Source organism: Fukomys damarensis, unplaced genomic scaffold (assembly GCF_012274545.1).
Source record: "Fukomys damarensis isolate Sample0158 unplaced genomic scaffold, DMR_v1.0_HiC HiC_scaffold_15, whole genome shotgun sequence".
Classification (NCBI taxonomy): Eukaryota; Metazoa; Chordata; class Mammalia; order Rodentia; family Bathyergidae; genus Fukomys; species Fukomys damarensis.
In genome coordinates this window covers 14,433,988-14,446,800 of record NW_022900927.1, presented here as the reverse complement: position 1 = coordinate 14,446,800, position 12,813 = coordinate 14,433,988, and the positions used below count along the sequence as shown (strand labels likewise).

At 32.7% G+C, this 12,813-nt stretch overlaps 1 protein-coding gene across 6 annotated transcripts in view; it reads left to right on the top strand.

The window, feature by feature from the left end:
* The window catches only part of CUNH12orf40 (chromosome unknown C12orf40 homolog), a 75,994-nt gene that overhangs the window by 6,027 nt on the left and 57,154 nt on the right, over positions 1-12,813 (top strand). Inside the window, exons 2-8 of one of the 6 annotated variants that reach the window (XM_033763597.1) lie at positions 1,137-1,168; positions 6,955-6,994; positions 8,237-8,336; positions 9,748-9,886; positions 11,091-11,223; positions 11,571-11,622; positions 12,487-12,675. In XM_033763597.1, the coding sequence (XP_033619488.1) occupies positions 9,781-9,886; positions 11,091-11,223; positions 11,571-11,622; positions 12,487-12,675 (480 nt within the window). In that variant the 5' untranslated portion in view covers positions 1,137-1,168; positions 6,955-6,994; positions 8,237-8,336; positions 9,748-9,780. Of the gene's footprint in view, positions 1-1,074; positions 1,169-6,913; positions 6,995-8,236; positions 8,337-9,747; positions 9,887-11,090; positions 11,224-11,570; positions 11,623-12,486; positions 12,676-12,813 lie in introns of those variants that run through there. The other 5 variants (XM_033763595.1, XM_033763596.1, XM_033763594.1 and 2 more) reach the window with 5 other exon arrangements.

Here is a 12,813-nt window from a genome sequence, read left to right as displayed (position 1 = left end):
CAAAAAAGTGATATGAAATTATTATTTAGCTTTCCTTTTACTCAAGATAGTAAATTTAAAAACCTTGGTATTTCTTTCTATATAATGAGCATGAATAAATGTTATTTAGTTTTAGGTGGTGATAGTATAGTTAGTAATGCTAAGATTAACCCAGTTGGTTGAATGGAATTATTTGGAAGTTTTTTGAGTTTTGGTAATGATGATTCTTTCAATATGTGATGTGCTTGATGTAACAGTCAATAATTGTTAGCTGCTAAAACTAATATATTCTTAGTACTATTGCTGAAGTTTATAATATTCTTGACATATTTCAGGATATTATCATCACTGTCATCATTACTAGTAAAACATTTCTTTCTTTCTTTTTTTTGGTACCAGGGCTCGAACTCAGGACCTTGCATTTGAGAGGCAGGTGCAGTGCCACTGAGCTAAATCCTCAGCCCCTAAAACATTTCTTTTAATAGGAACAACTAAAAGGACTTATTAGATACCTCTTTAACCTTAACTGTGCACTTTGTCTCAGTTCATTGCCTACAGTTATTTAAGATTTTAAAATATAAGTCTGAGGGTTTTTTTTGTAATTATAATGTTTCTTAAAATTGAAATCTATAGCTACCTGTAAGAAAGACTATTCAGAATGTTTGTGTGGAAAATGTACTATTTTAATTATAAAGTGATTGCCAAATTGCACCTAAGTACTATTTTATTAAATTTAGTGGAACTGTGTTAAATGTTCTGAGAATAATTCTAAATTTTAGAAATAATATGAATGGAACTGTGAATATGTTCATTTTCTTCCTGGTTTAATAGTAATATGAACAGCTTGAAATATACTTCTGAATTGCAGTTTTATTCGCATTTCTAAAATTTTTTCCAATGTATTGATTGTTCATGTTTATGAACATGTATAGCCTATAACTGTGGTACAGTATTTTCTGTGGAAATAATTTAGTCCTGAGAACTTAATTAGGTTTTGTAATTTTGAGTGTCGCATAAATTTCTGCTATGTATCAAAATTTTTAAAATTCTTTATGTAATTTATACATCTCTAAAATCCTTCCTTGTTTATTGTAGGAGAAATGCGTTTAAAAGGCATAACATTCTAACATACGTCATTACTATTCCTAACACATCAGGTTGACCTGCTTTAGTTTTTTGGAAAACCAATGTAAGTACTTTTTCTAGGCTAGTTACTGTCTTGAATCTTAATAAGCCCACTAGCTAGTAATGTTAGATTTTAATGTTTTATATTAATTTTAATATGGCAAAAAGCATGGAAGTTTTTCATTTGCTGGTCTTTGCTCTATTAGCTTTCTTTACATTTTACAACTCTGTTTAAGATATTATTATAAGATCTTACCATTCTGAAGCAATTTCTTTACATAGCAGCATAACTCCTAGCAACATAATCAGCAAACAAAAACAGAAAAGGAAACAGAACAAATTAAGACTGATAATGTAAGGCATTTCTGAGTATGACATCCATAATGTTTAATTCCTTGTAGTTTCAATAATTCCTTAAAGTCTGTGTAACGTTTACAGGTTATTTTTTTTTTTTTTGGCAGCTGTGTTGTTTTTATGTCTTTTTTCTTATTTAAACAGTATTTCTTTAGCATTTTTCTTTAAATTTTATTAGAAAGAATAGCAAGGGGTGGAACTCCTGATGAATTTCTACAGCCATCATGGTTTCCTTTTCCCTGTCTCATTTCTTTTTCTCTTTCTCCTCCCTTCTCTTCCTTCCTTCCTTTCCTTCCCTACCTTAACTCCTTTACATTTCTCTCCTTTTCTTCCTTTCTTCCTTTCTTTCTTAGCAAAGTATAGTATATCAAATATCTTTATTCTTCCTATGAGAATGAGTAACTTGTAGTGTTTTATGAATAACTATAAAGATGTTCATTTTCTCTTATATAGGTATAATGTCAACTAGTATGTTCATTCATACTTTCATTGAATGAAATGATTGCAGTGTATTTAACTAGCTATCTGAATTCCAGAGTAATAATTACTGTTAAAATGGTGAACCTCATTCCATGCTCCATCTCACTTCTAAATCTATGATAATTCACATTTTAAGACAAAAATTAGCAACACTGATAAAAGTTACTTTTATAAAGCATGCATAAATTTCATGAATAAATTGGCATTTGAATGGAATCTTGAAGATAGTGAAAGTTTTGAATATAAAAGTATGATGGGAAAAGTCCCTCTGTGTATATGTTTTGCTTTTTTTGGCTATGAATTTCTGAAGCAGAACAGTAAACAAAATTGAAAGCCAAGTTGGGATCATGCTAGGGCAAGTCATGTCCTTGTGTGATAATAAGAGCTATGTTTTAGAATGTTTACCCATATAGTAAAATATATTGGAAAATAGTTGCGTGAAATCAAAGAGATATTTTAAAATTTAATAAATTAAAGGGATACTTTAAAATTTAAAAGTTGGCTGCATGTTTAATACTATAGTATTATATATTATTATATATAATGGTTTTAGTGAATGACTTCTGAGGAATCATTTGTAAGTCCTTTTAATTATATGAAAATTTTGTGGTATGATTTCTTTTTTATATCATATACAGTTTCAAATAGTTTCCTTTTTAGTGAATCATTACTATTTTATTTTTGTAAGCAGACCATATATAGCAACTCTTAGGAAATACATAATCATCACCTACTTTAACTTTATTGTACAACAGCTCTTTAGAAGACATTTGTAATCTTTATCAGCCTAGCATTTGAGCCTTGTCACCAGACAGAATCTGAGGGACCCCACAAAGAGGAGACAGCAACCTCAGCTGGCCCACTAAACAAGTTCTTCTTAATTTTTTTTTTTAAACAGAGGATTGAACTCAGGGCCTTCACACAGATTTACCTCTCCAGCCTTTTTTATTTTTTTGTTTTGAGATAGGGTCTCACTAAGTTGTCCAAGCTGGGCTTGAACTGGTGATCCTCCTGCCTCAGCCTTCTGGAGTTCTAGGATTACAGGTGTGCACCACCATGCTCAGTTCTGAGCAGGTTCTTGACTCATGTCACAGAATAAAAATTGTAGGATGCACCAGTATGAGTCATAGATAGGTTTAGCTTCAGCTAGAATAACTGAATAGGACCTGTGATGATGCAGAGATTCAGATTAGCCCACTCAAAAAATCTTGAGGCCAGCTTTTAAGGATTAGTTGAGATGGGCTGGGATTTGGTTGGTCATTATCTCAGTTTTGTAGTTCTCTGGAGTCCTTACAGCTTCAAGGTGATGTGGTTCCCTGAAATTATTGCCTGTGCTTGAGATGAGCTCATCGTAGAGCAGTCTACCAGGTTCTGCTCTTTCTGGAACCCGAGGCAAATACAGGTTTAGCGGCTTTCTTGGGGTGAAGGGGGCATGGGGGAGGGGTCTGGAAGTGGATGTTGTAACAGCTGATAATTAGATGTCCCTGTAAATCCTGAAAACTAGTCATTCTTATGTTGACATACTCAGTCTTGAAAGTAGATGAGATAATCAGGAGTTAGTAACCAAGGAAGTAGGGAGTACAAAGCAGCCAGAGGCAGAATTCTCTGTCCAGGGGTGGAGATAGTACAGACAGTGTGATATCTAGTGTTCACTAGTAGCAGCAGTGGTGTCCCTCTGAGGCCATTTGTGACATGCTTTGGCATGATTGTGCAACTGATTAGACTGTCTTGTCTTTGTTACAAAATCTGGTTCCTCATCTTAGCAGGTCTTTTAACTACTCGATTTCCTTTTAATAAGTATTTATTTTTGTTTTAGTCAGTCAGTTATGTTTTTGTTTGTAACTAAGACTTCTGACTTTAATCATCTTTAATGTATGTAATTAAGAGTCACTATATTGGGCAAAAAATTTAGATTATATGAACAAACAGTATTTTAATAACAGAGGTAGCCTTAATAATTCAAAAATTCTCAAATAGTTCTCAAATTGACCTATGATAGATATGTCAGAATCTTTTTCTTTTTTTTTAAGTGCACACATTTAATTTTATTAGAGCAAGTTTTAGAACCTTAAGACAAGCTACAAATAACAAATTCCATTTTTCTTTTCATATTTTCTTTATTGGAAAGTTATTTAACAATGGCTACTGTTAACCAAATGCATATATAACTGTTCAGAGATATAAATTAATAAGGAATGTCATTGTATCTGCTAGGTTTAAGGTGCTTGTTTCCAAAAAACCAAAATATGAAGGTTTTATAGACGCTTTCAGCACTCCAAATGACAAACAACCAGTCTATTTGACTTCAAATAGGTTGTTAAGCAATTTAGGATTCTTTACTCAAGGAAGTTGCCTCAAGTCAGTTTAGTTTACAATGTCATTCCCTTTCCCACATAGTAATTCAATTAAACAAGAAGAAAAACAAATCACATTCAACATGTTCAAATTTTTCTCTTGGCCTCCAGTATGTTCAAAAACTAGATATCTATTGCATCAAAAGATTTATCCATAATAAATTAGATTTTGTTAAACCCCTGTAATTTTTTTCCTAGGATATTACTGATAGGATACAATGAAGTTCTGAATATAAATTATTTAGCCATCTATGTTATTAAATTGACTTTAAGAAAATTATTGCTGTTATATACTCGATAGTAGAACATGGACAGTAAAAAAAGTCCAAACATTTTCATAATCTGAATGTCATAATTATTCATCAAATATGATATACTTTTAGTAATTTAATGTAGAAGAAGATTTAGATGTGTTCCTGTTGTATTTTTTTTCTTTTATTGAGTTTATTGGTACATTTTAGGTATACAGTACAATTACGTTCATTATTGGGATCTTGTACCTTTACATGACAGGTCTTGGGTCTCATTTTTTTCCCCTTGTCCATGCCCTCCCTTCACCCTGTACTCCCCTCCCTATTTACAAACACTTTATTTCCATTTTTTCATTTTGTCATATTTTTTTCTTTTCCCTTATTACCTTTCCCCTACCCTTCCCATTTAGAATCTTTTTCATTTTCACTGTGGTCTAGTTATTGGTAGGCTGATCTAGATATTATTGGGCTTAATTTCATTAAGTTTTTTCTCAGGCACATAGGAGTGGGCATTGTGTAGTGCATACAATTTGATAGAATCTATAAGAGTGTCCTAGATAATGAAACATCAGCCTGGACAAAACTGATTTATGTATACATGAAGAATATAGTTAGACTTTGACTTGTCCCCAACTCTGCAGAGCTGTATAACATGAAACTAATTGTGCAATAAAAAATGATGGAGACTAATCTCTAAAATGTGCCTTAGCATTTAGTGAATTAATGCAATATAATTTCCATTTTCTTTCATGAAGTTGGAATGGCAGAGTGTATTTATAATGCTGTATAGAGCAGAAGATGAAGGGTTTTTTGCTCAATAAATGCAAAATGAACAACTAAGACATAACAGGAAATATGTTAATTGATAAGTTTAATAAGTAAAGGAGTTTAGGAATATTCACTATCTTATTCATTGTGTATATGAGAACCATTGGTAATAATGAACATCTTTGCATATTCTCATTTGGCATATTTGAGAAGCAGTATAAGGTAGTTTTGGTTAAAATTTTCCAAATCAAACTTACTAGATTTGAGTCCTGCCATTGTTACTTATTAATAGTGTGACCTGAGGCAAAGTACTTAATTTCTCTATACCTTAATTTCTCATCAATAAGTTGGCTTCAGAAATAGAACCTACCTTAGAGAGTTGCTGTGAAAATTTAATGAGTTTATCATGTACAATGTCTGAAGTAATTAGAGTAGTGCAAGATATTTAGTACTCATTAGTAGGTATTTTGATATTGTATACTCATAATTTACATACATTTTATCATTTTACTTATAGTTTTTATATAAATATTGAATTTGACACTTTTCATACATGTCTAAAAGATAAGCAGAATGACTTATAACACTTCATTATTATTGATAGACTAAACATTTTATAGCTATTAAATATTGCACTGTTATTTTGATAGAAGGATCATCCATAATGACTAGATTTTTTTTTTTAAGAAGGCACTGTGGTCTGAGTATTTATTTGTGTCCCCCTCCCCATTCATATGTTGTGATACTAATCCCAGTTGTGATGGTGTTGGGAGGCAGGGCCTTTGGGAGGTGACTAGATCCTAAGAGCAGAACCCTTCATGATTGAGATTAGTGCCTTTGATGCCCAGAGAGATAGCTCATTCTTTTAGCATGTGAGGACACAGTGAGAAGGCATGTTCTGTGAACCAGAAAACGGATCCTTAGCAGATAAAAACGGATCCTTAGCAGATGCCTAATCTTGTTGGCACCTTGATCTTGGACTTCACAGCCTCCAGAACTGTGGGAGATAAATTTCTGTGGTTTGTCAGCATGTATGCACAAAGCTGTGATATCTCTTCTCTCTCATCATAAAGGTTGCAGCTGAAGTAAATTTTATATGTCCTTGGATCCTAAATAGATTTTTATCTGCTCTTTATTCCCTTTTGATTTCAGTAGAATTTTGAAATACAAAGAAAATGGTGGTGGCCAATAATACTACTATCAGTTGAGACTGTTTCAGTGATATATCCTTTTCAGTCATTTGTTTGCTTATCTTGGTTTTATAATTCAGATTTATTTTTGTGCTGAATTATTTATTTTAAGTAGAGTGTTTTTAATTGGATCTTGGATTTCCTAAGAAAATTGGGATTAGGGTGCTTGTGAAAGAGACAGCTAGCTCCCCTCTTTTACCATAGGAGGACACAGTGAGAAACATCATCTATGAACCAGAAAATGGGCCCTGACCAGGCACCAAATCTGCTGATAGGTTGATCTTGGACTTCACAGCTGCCTGAGTATATTTTCATGGTATTTTTTCAGGAAAAAATACAGTGATCACTACAGGTTCAGATTTTAATTTTAAAACTTCAGTTCAACTAAAATGGCTGTCATCACAGAAACCAAATCTGTAATCACTCTATGTCTTATCTTTGCTCCCTTTGTAGTACCAGGGTTCTGATCAAGCAGGAAAAAAGAAAGCAAAAGGTAAGGAAAAATTTTTTTTGTGTGTTAGCTTTATGTAAATAATGTTCTGAAACATTTTTCCATCATTAATAAATTCCCTTAAGTGAAACTGGAATATTGTCTTCCAGCCAGTTTTGCTCTGGCTGACTTCAAGATAATTGTTGATTTTTGCCATCTTGCTAGTTCTAAGATATATCATAGATCTGACGATATCTCACTGCCCAAGGTGTTAGCACTGTCATTCAAATTCTCTTTGAATTGTACAGTACTGCCACGGCCTTGAGTTCTAAGTTCCACTTCCATTTCTCTTGTCTGACTGCATTGGCTATACCACGTGGTAAATTTGAACATGTGTTTACTCACAAGTGAGCAGTATGCGTCTAAGAGAAACTTCTGCACATGTGCATTTGAAGACATTTACAAGATTGGGGTGCTGTTGCTTCTAAAACAGCAAAAAGTGCCTGGGGATTTAGCTCAGTGGTTCCTCCGCCTGCCTCGCAAGTGCAAGGACCCAAGTTCGATCCCAGGTACCAATAAATAAATAAATAAATAAAATAGCAAGAGGAGAAAGAAGTGCCTCGAGAGGGAGGAGGAATAAGAGGGAATATCTCGAACATTCATTAACAGTAGCTTTGTTCTGTCATAGCCAAGTAATGCTATGGCTGTGCATATGTGTCAACTACATGTATTTAGTGTAGATCAACCTGGACTACATGATACTTAGCAGAAGAAGCAACTAATAGAAGAATCCAAGCAGTAATGTTCCTTTTACACAAAGTTCCAAAAGAGGAAGACAAAGAAGAAACCAAAACCCAGTGTATTTAGTATGACCGAAAGGAGTAGAATGTAAAGAAAAGCGAGTGACAGTTAATGATAGTTGCTCTCTCTTGATCTTTTCTCTTTCCTGCTCTCACCTCTGATAGAGGTCTCAGCCTGCTGCACTGTATGTAAACTTTGTTGTTGAATTGAAAGAGTATCTTTCAGTCCAGCATTTTATTTATTTTTTTATTTTATTTTGGTACTGGGGATTGAACTCCGGTCCTTGTGCTTGCAAGGCAGGTCACCGAACCGCTGAGCTAAATCCCTGGCCAGTCCAGCATTTTAATTAGATCATCGATAGTCTGTCATTCCTCCCAAGCTTTCCCAAACAAACTCCTCCCAAGCTTTCTTGGACACATTCTTTAAATTGTATTCTTGTCTCTGATTGTTCGTGTTTTCAAATTATAATTGATTTCTTAGCCTCTGAAAACTTTATTCTCTTAGGATTGTTTTCTTATTGTTTCTACCACATGAGACTTGACTGGAAAAGATTGAGCCTAGTTTTGTCATATGCATTTGTCCATCCTAAGAACACAGATTTGGGGTGAGCATAATTCTCTGGAATGAAAGTATACTCCTTTGCAGACAGTCTTTGTGCCTTCTCTCCCTGAATCCTTCTATTACTACCCTTTTTGGCTAACTGACTTATCCCAGTCTTAGAAATCATTTCCTAAGAAACTGTCCCTATCTTCCTGTTGGCCCCCTACTCACCCTTTCCCCGAACCATGATTTACATACCTTTTCTAAGCGTTTTGTACCATTCCTTATCACACTGAATTACAATCGTGTTGTCTTCTACATTGTGATTTTTGTCCATTAGGAAATACAGTGCTTTAAGAAGTAACATCTTAATTCCAAGATACCATCAGTTATGAGATCTAATATTGATTTAGTAATCCTAAAGTTCCTAAAGGTCATCTCATGCTGGACCATAGTGTGATCTTTTAAAGATTTTTTACTCCCAATTTGGAGTAGTAAATCGCTCAAATGAAACATGAACGTATTTGTTTTTCTATGATTTGCTTTGTAAAACAGAACATTTACTTTTTTTGTTTGATACCTGGCTAGTCTTTTGTAGTTTTACAAGTTTTTTTAATATTCTTAAAAATTGATTGTAATTGACAGTATTCCAAGATGTTGATTTGAAAAGGCCTTAACCTTTTAAAAATACAATAATATAATCACTTTCAAATGTGACTATTTGCATTAAAATTTTTGCCAGCTTGGTATTTTCTCACTTTTGATAATTCACATTTATAAATAAGCTTAGGGAGTTGCATTATGAATTATTTAGTGAAGAGAAAAATTTTGAAGAGTTGCTCAATAAATAATAAATAAATGCCTTTGAACTTGGTGAGTTAAGGATATAATTAAGAAAAAAGAGAACAAAGATAAGAATAATTATAGTTCAAACAGGCAAGAAAATAAAAACTGGATGAAGAATGATAATTATGTACAGGCCAAGTTTAAAAAAAACAAATGAACATCTAGAAGGATAGCAAGGAATTAAATATTATTTAGATTAGTTCTTATAGGCATATTTTTCCTTCTTCAGTTGACTTTTAATGGCACTTAGCTATATCTTTTAAGGCTTTTTTGTTTCTGCAAGATAGTGTACTTCATAGGAAAACAAGTTTTTAACTTGTCAGATTAGCAGTTTTATGAATTTTTTTCTACATATAGATAATTTCTAACCTTTTGATACCTGGGAATACCTTAATGTTACAATTTAAAAGTTAAATTTAACAAGAAAAAGATTAGAAAAAGCTATGAAACTTAGAATCTTTAGGCATGTTTCAAGTCTGTCATAATTGACTTTAGTTTGTACATAACCATATAAAGGTTGTATCACAAAAATATAAAAGTATTAGTAGTTTAATAGCATTAGTGCTGTTTACTTATGACTTTATTCTAAACCACCTATCTTGTACATTAATTTTTTTTGTCTATTTTAGGAATATTTTGAAAGGAATAGGTTAAAATCAAAAATGAAATTACTGGGAGTTTTGTCTCCTACCAAAAATTCCACTGTCAGTTTAGACCTGCTTAACCTTTATACAGTAAATCAGATATCGTGTAAGAAAAAGGCACCTGGTAAGTCTTTCTAATACAATTTTATTTTGACATTGATATGACTATAATAACATTTAACTTTCTTAGTTTGCATTGTAGAATTCAAATCAGGTGTAAATTTTATTTTAAAACTTGGTTACTTTCTTCAATTTAAATCCTAATTGTTAGAGGTACAAGATCCCAACAATGAATGTAACTGTACTGTATCCCTAAAATGTACCAATAAACTCAATTAAAGCTGAAAAAAAATCCTAATTGTTTAAAATAATTTGTTGCTTAGTCCATTTGTCTTTGTTTTCAGATTATGTGTTCTATAAATTTCGTTTATTAGATAGACCTTACTTTACCATAATGTGGCATCAGTTATTATATTACTCTTTCTAGGCAGAAAGTTACTAATGTATTTACTCATTTGTATATTTACTCATTTAACCGGAAGGAAAGGTGATGGTATAATGGGCCTCAAGGGCAACTTGAATCAGGGACTTGAGTACTAAGATTTTTTTGTCCTGTAAGCTATTAGCTTTCTTAAGGCTTACAGTGTGGCTTTAAGAAACTAATACTGCTTATTTCTCCTAGTTTTGCAAACAGAGAAAGAGTTATTTCTTTGTTTCCAAATTTTAAATTCTACACATGCCAGATCCTAGTATTGGAATGATTTCACTTAAAACCTGAGGGTTGGATTCCATCACTGGCTTGTCATTCATCAAATGACTACCTCTAAACCAATTATCTGCCCAGAAAGAGTTTTAAAGGAACATAGTCTCCACTAGAAACATATAATGGGAGTGAGCAAAAAAAGCATTGCTCAGAAAAGACTAGTAGGTAAAAGTACAGAACAGTCAAAACTGTATGTTGTCTATAAAGAGAGACAAATCTTCTCCCTGTTTATAGTTTAAAATCCAGAGAGGGAGATAAAGCTAATCAAGAACAATAAAGAGTGCAAAGTGCTGTAAGAGAGAACATATATAACATTACGAGAACGTACGGCATAACAGCTTACAGAAAGTACGACTAAATTAATGGGGCCCCATTCTTGAAGGGTATGTAAGATTGAGAGGGGATGTTTTTAATTATATGATAGTTGTTAATATTGTAATAACTTTTTCTAACATGGCTAGAGTATGTTTTAGTAAAATTTCTTAGATGCATACTTACTGTGATGTATCTAACAATACTTTAAATATTTATTTTAAAATTATAATTTAATATTTTTTCACTATAGAAACTGTTAAAAAACCAATTCATGTGAATATGAATAGAGACATAAAAATGTCTCTAAGACAGCATGAGTTAGAACTTGCAATGTCACCTCAACATGTACCTTCTAAACTCTGCCTTGATGGTACAGAAAACAAGTAAGTTTTAGCTGGTATCTTATTAATAGGTGTTTACATTAGTTATTAGTAGTTTTATTTATTATGAAATGTACAAGGTGCTTACCTTCACACTCCAGTTTTTGTTTGCCTAGTGATTTTGTAAAACTGTTAGGACCTTTATCATATGGCTTACATTGTTGTACACTTATTTTTATTTATCATAAAAATGTTTAATTCTTGTAAAACTCAGTAATGTTATGATTTTGGAATGATTTACTTATAATTTTGTATGTCTCATATGCTTGTGTAGAACATTGTGAATTTTAAATGTATAAAAAGTTAATTGTATTGCTTTTTTTTTTTTCACCTTAAATTTTTCTTTTCAGCAATATATCCTATCACAAACTCAGTAACAAGACAGGATGTGGCCCAGTTCAGGTGAGACTTCAAGAAAATGTTCAGAAGGTATTTTAACAATTGTGACATTCCACTGAATACATTTTTGAATGTTGGGGAAAATTATCCTTTAAAAATTTATACTCTTTCAATTGATTTTTAAAAAAACTTTCCAATTTAGAAAACCCATACCTTACGGACATTTTAATTGACTGCTTATGAGAATGCTTTGGGGATGCTGGTCATGTGGCTGGGCCTCTATGTACATAATGTTTGATTTTGCCTGTTAGTGAAGGATTGCAGAAGGCAATTCGCTCCGGGGATTCTTTCTTTGAAGTTCACATGTTTATTGAGCAGCTAATCTCCTCAAACAAGCGACAGTATTATTTTCTATCAGATTGAGATGTTCAGTCTTCACATTTATCCCAAGATGATTTTCCTTCAAAGTGCAAAAAGTATTTCTTAGTAAACAGAATTTTAATTAATTTGAGAATGCATGCAGATTGTGATTAAAGCTTGAAATTTTATTTAATATTCAATGCCATATTATTAGCTCTTCTTTATTCCCTTTGAGTTGCCAGAATGATAGTAGCAGTGACACTGAGATAGTCCCTTGAGAATGTGTACCCTGGCTTGCGGGTTAATGTTCCCCAGATTCTCTGTCATCAGAGAGAGGCATGTAGGAATGGCAGTGAGGGTGCTCAGGAGCAGAGGTTAGAAAGACGGAGGGAAGGAAGTTACTTAGTAATATCTTAGCTGATGACCACTTTCATTTGGTGAGTCCTGCAACTGGCTTGCCTTTTCCTGAGACGTTTTCTTTTGTAACCTATACCCTTACCACTTATTTAAGTTTAACTATTTGACCTCTTTAGTTTGTATGTTTTTAAATTTTTTTTTTTCCTGTAGTCATCACAAGTTACGGACACACATAGCATATTTGAGCCTCAGTTCAGCAGAACAGAAAACTGCAGTTTTACTGTACCATCCTTTTCAACAGAGTTGTCTTCTGACAGATATATTCCAAAACAAACTTTCACTCCCAGTTTGGTGCCTAGCCCTTCAAAGATTGCATTTGAGAAAAAGCAAATTGAGCAGGTACTTTTGAATCACTAGTTCTTAGCATTGTTTATCATTATATTTTCATAATATATTTTTTCCCTTTTTATAGATTTGAAAAATGAAGGTTGCAAATTGGTAATAGAAATTTGAAGATAGTTAAGTATGTTTTTTAGT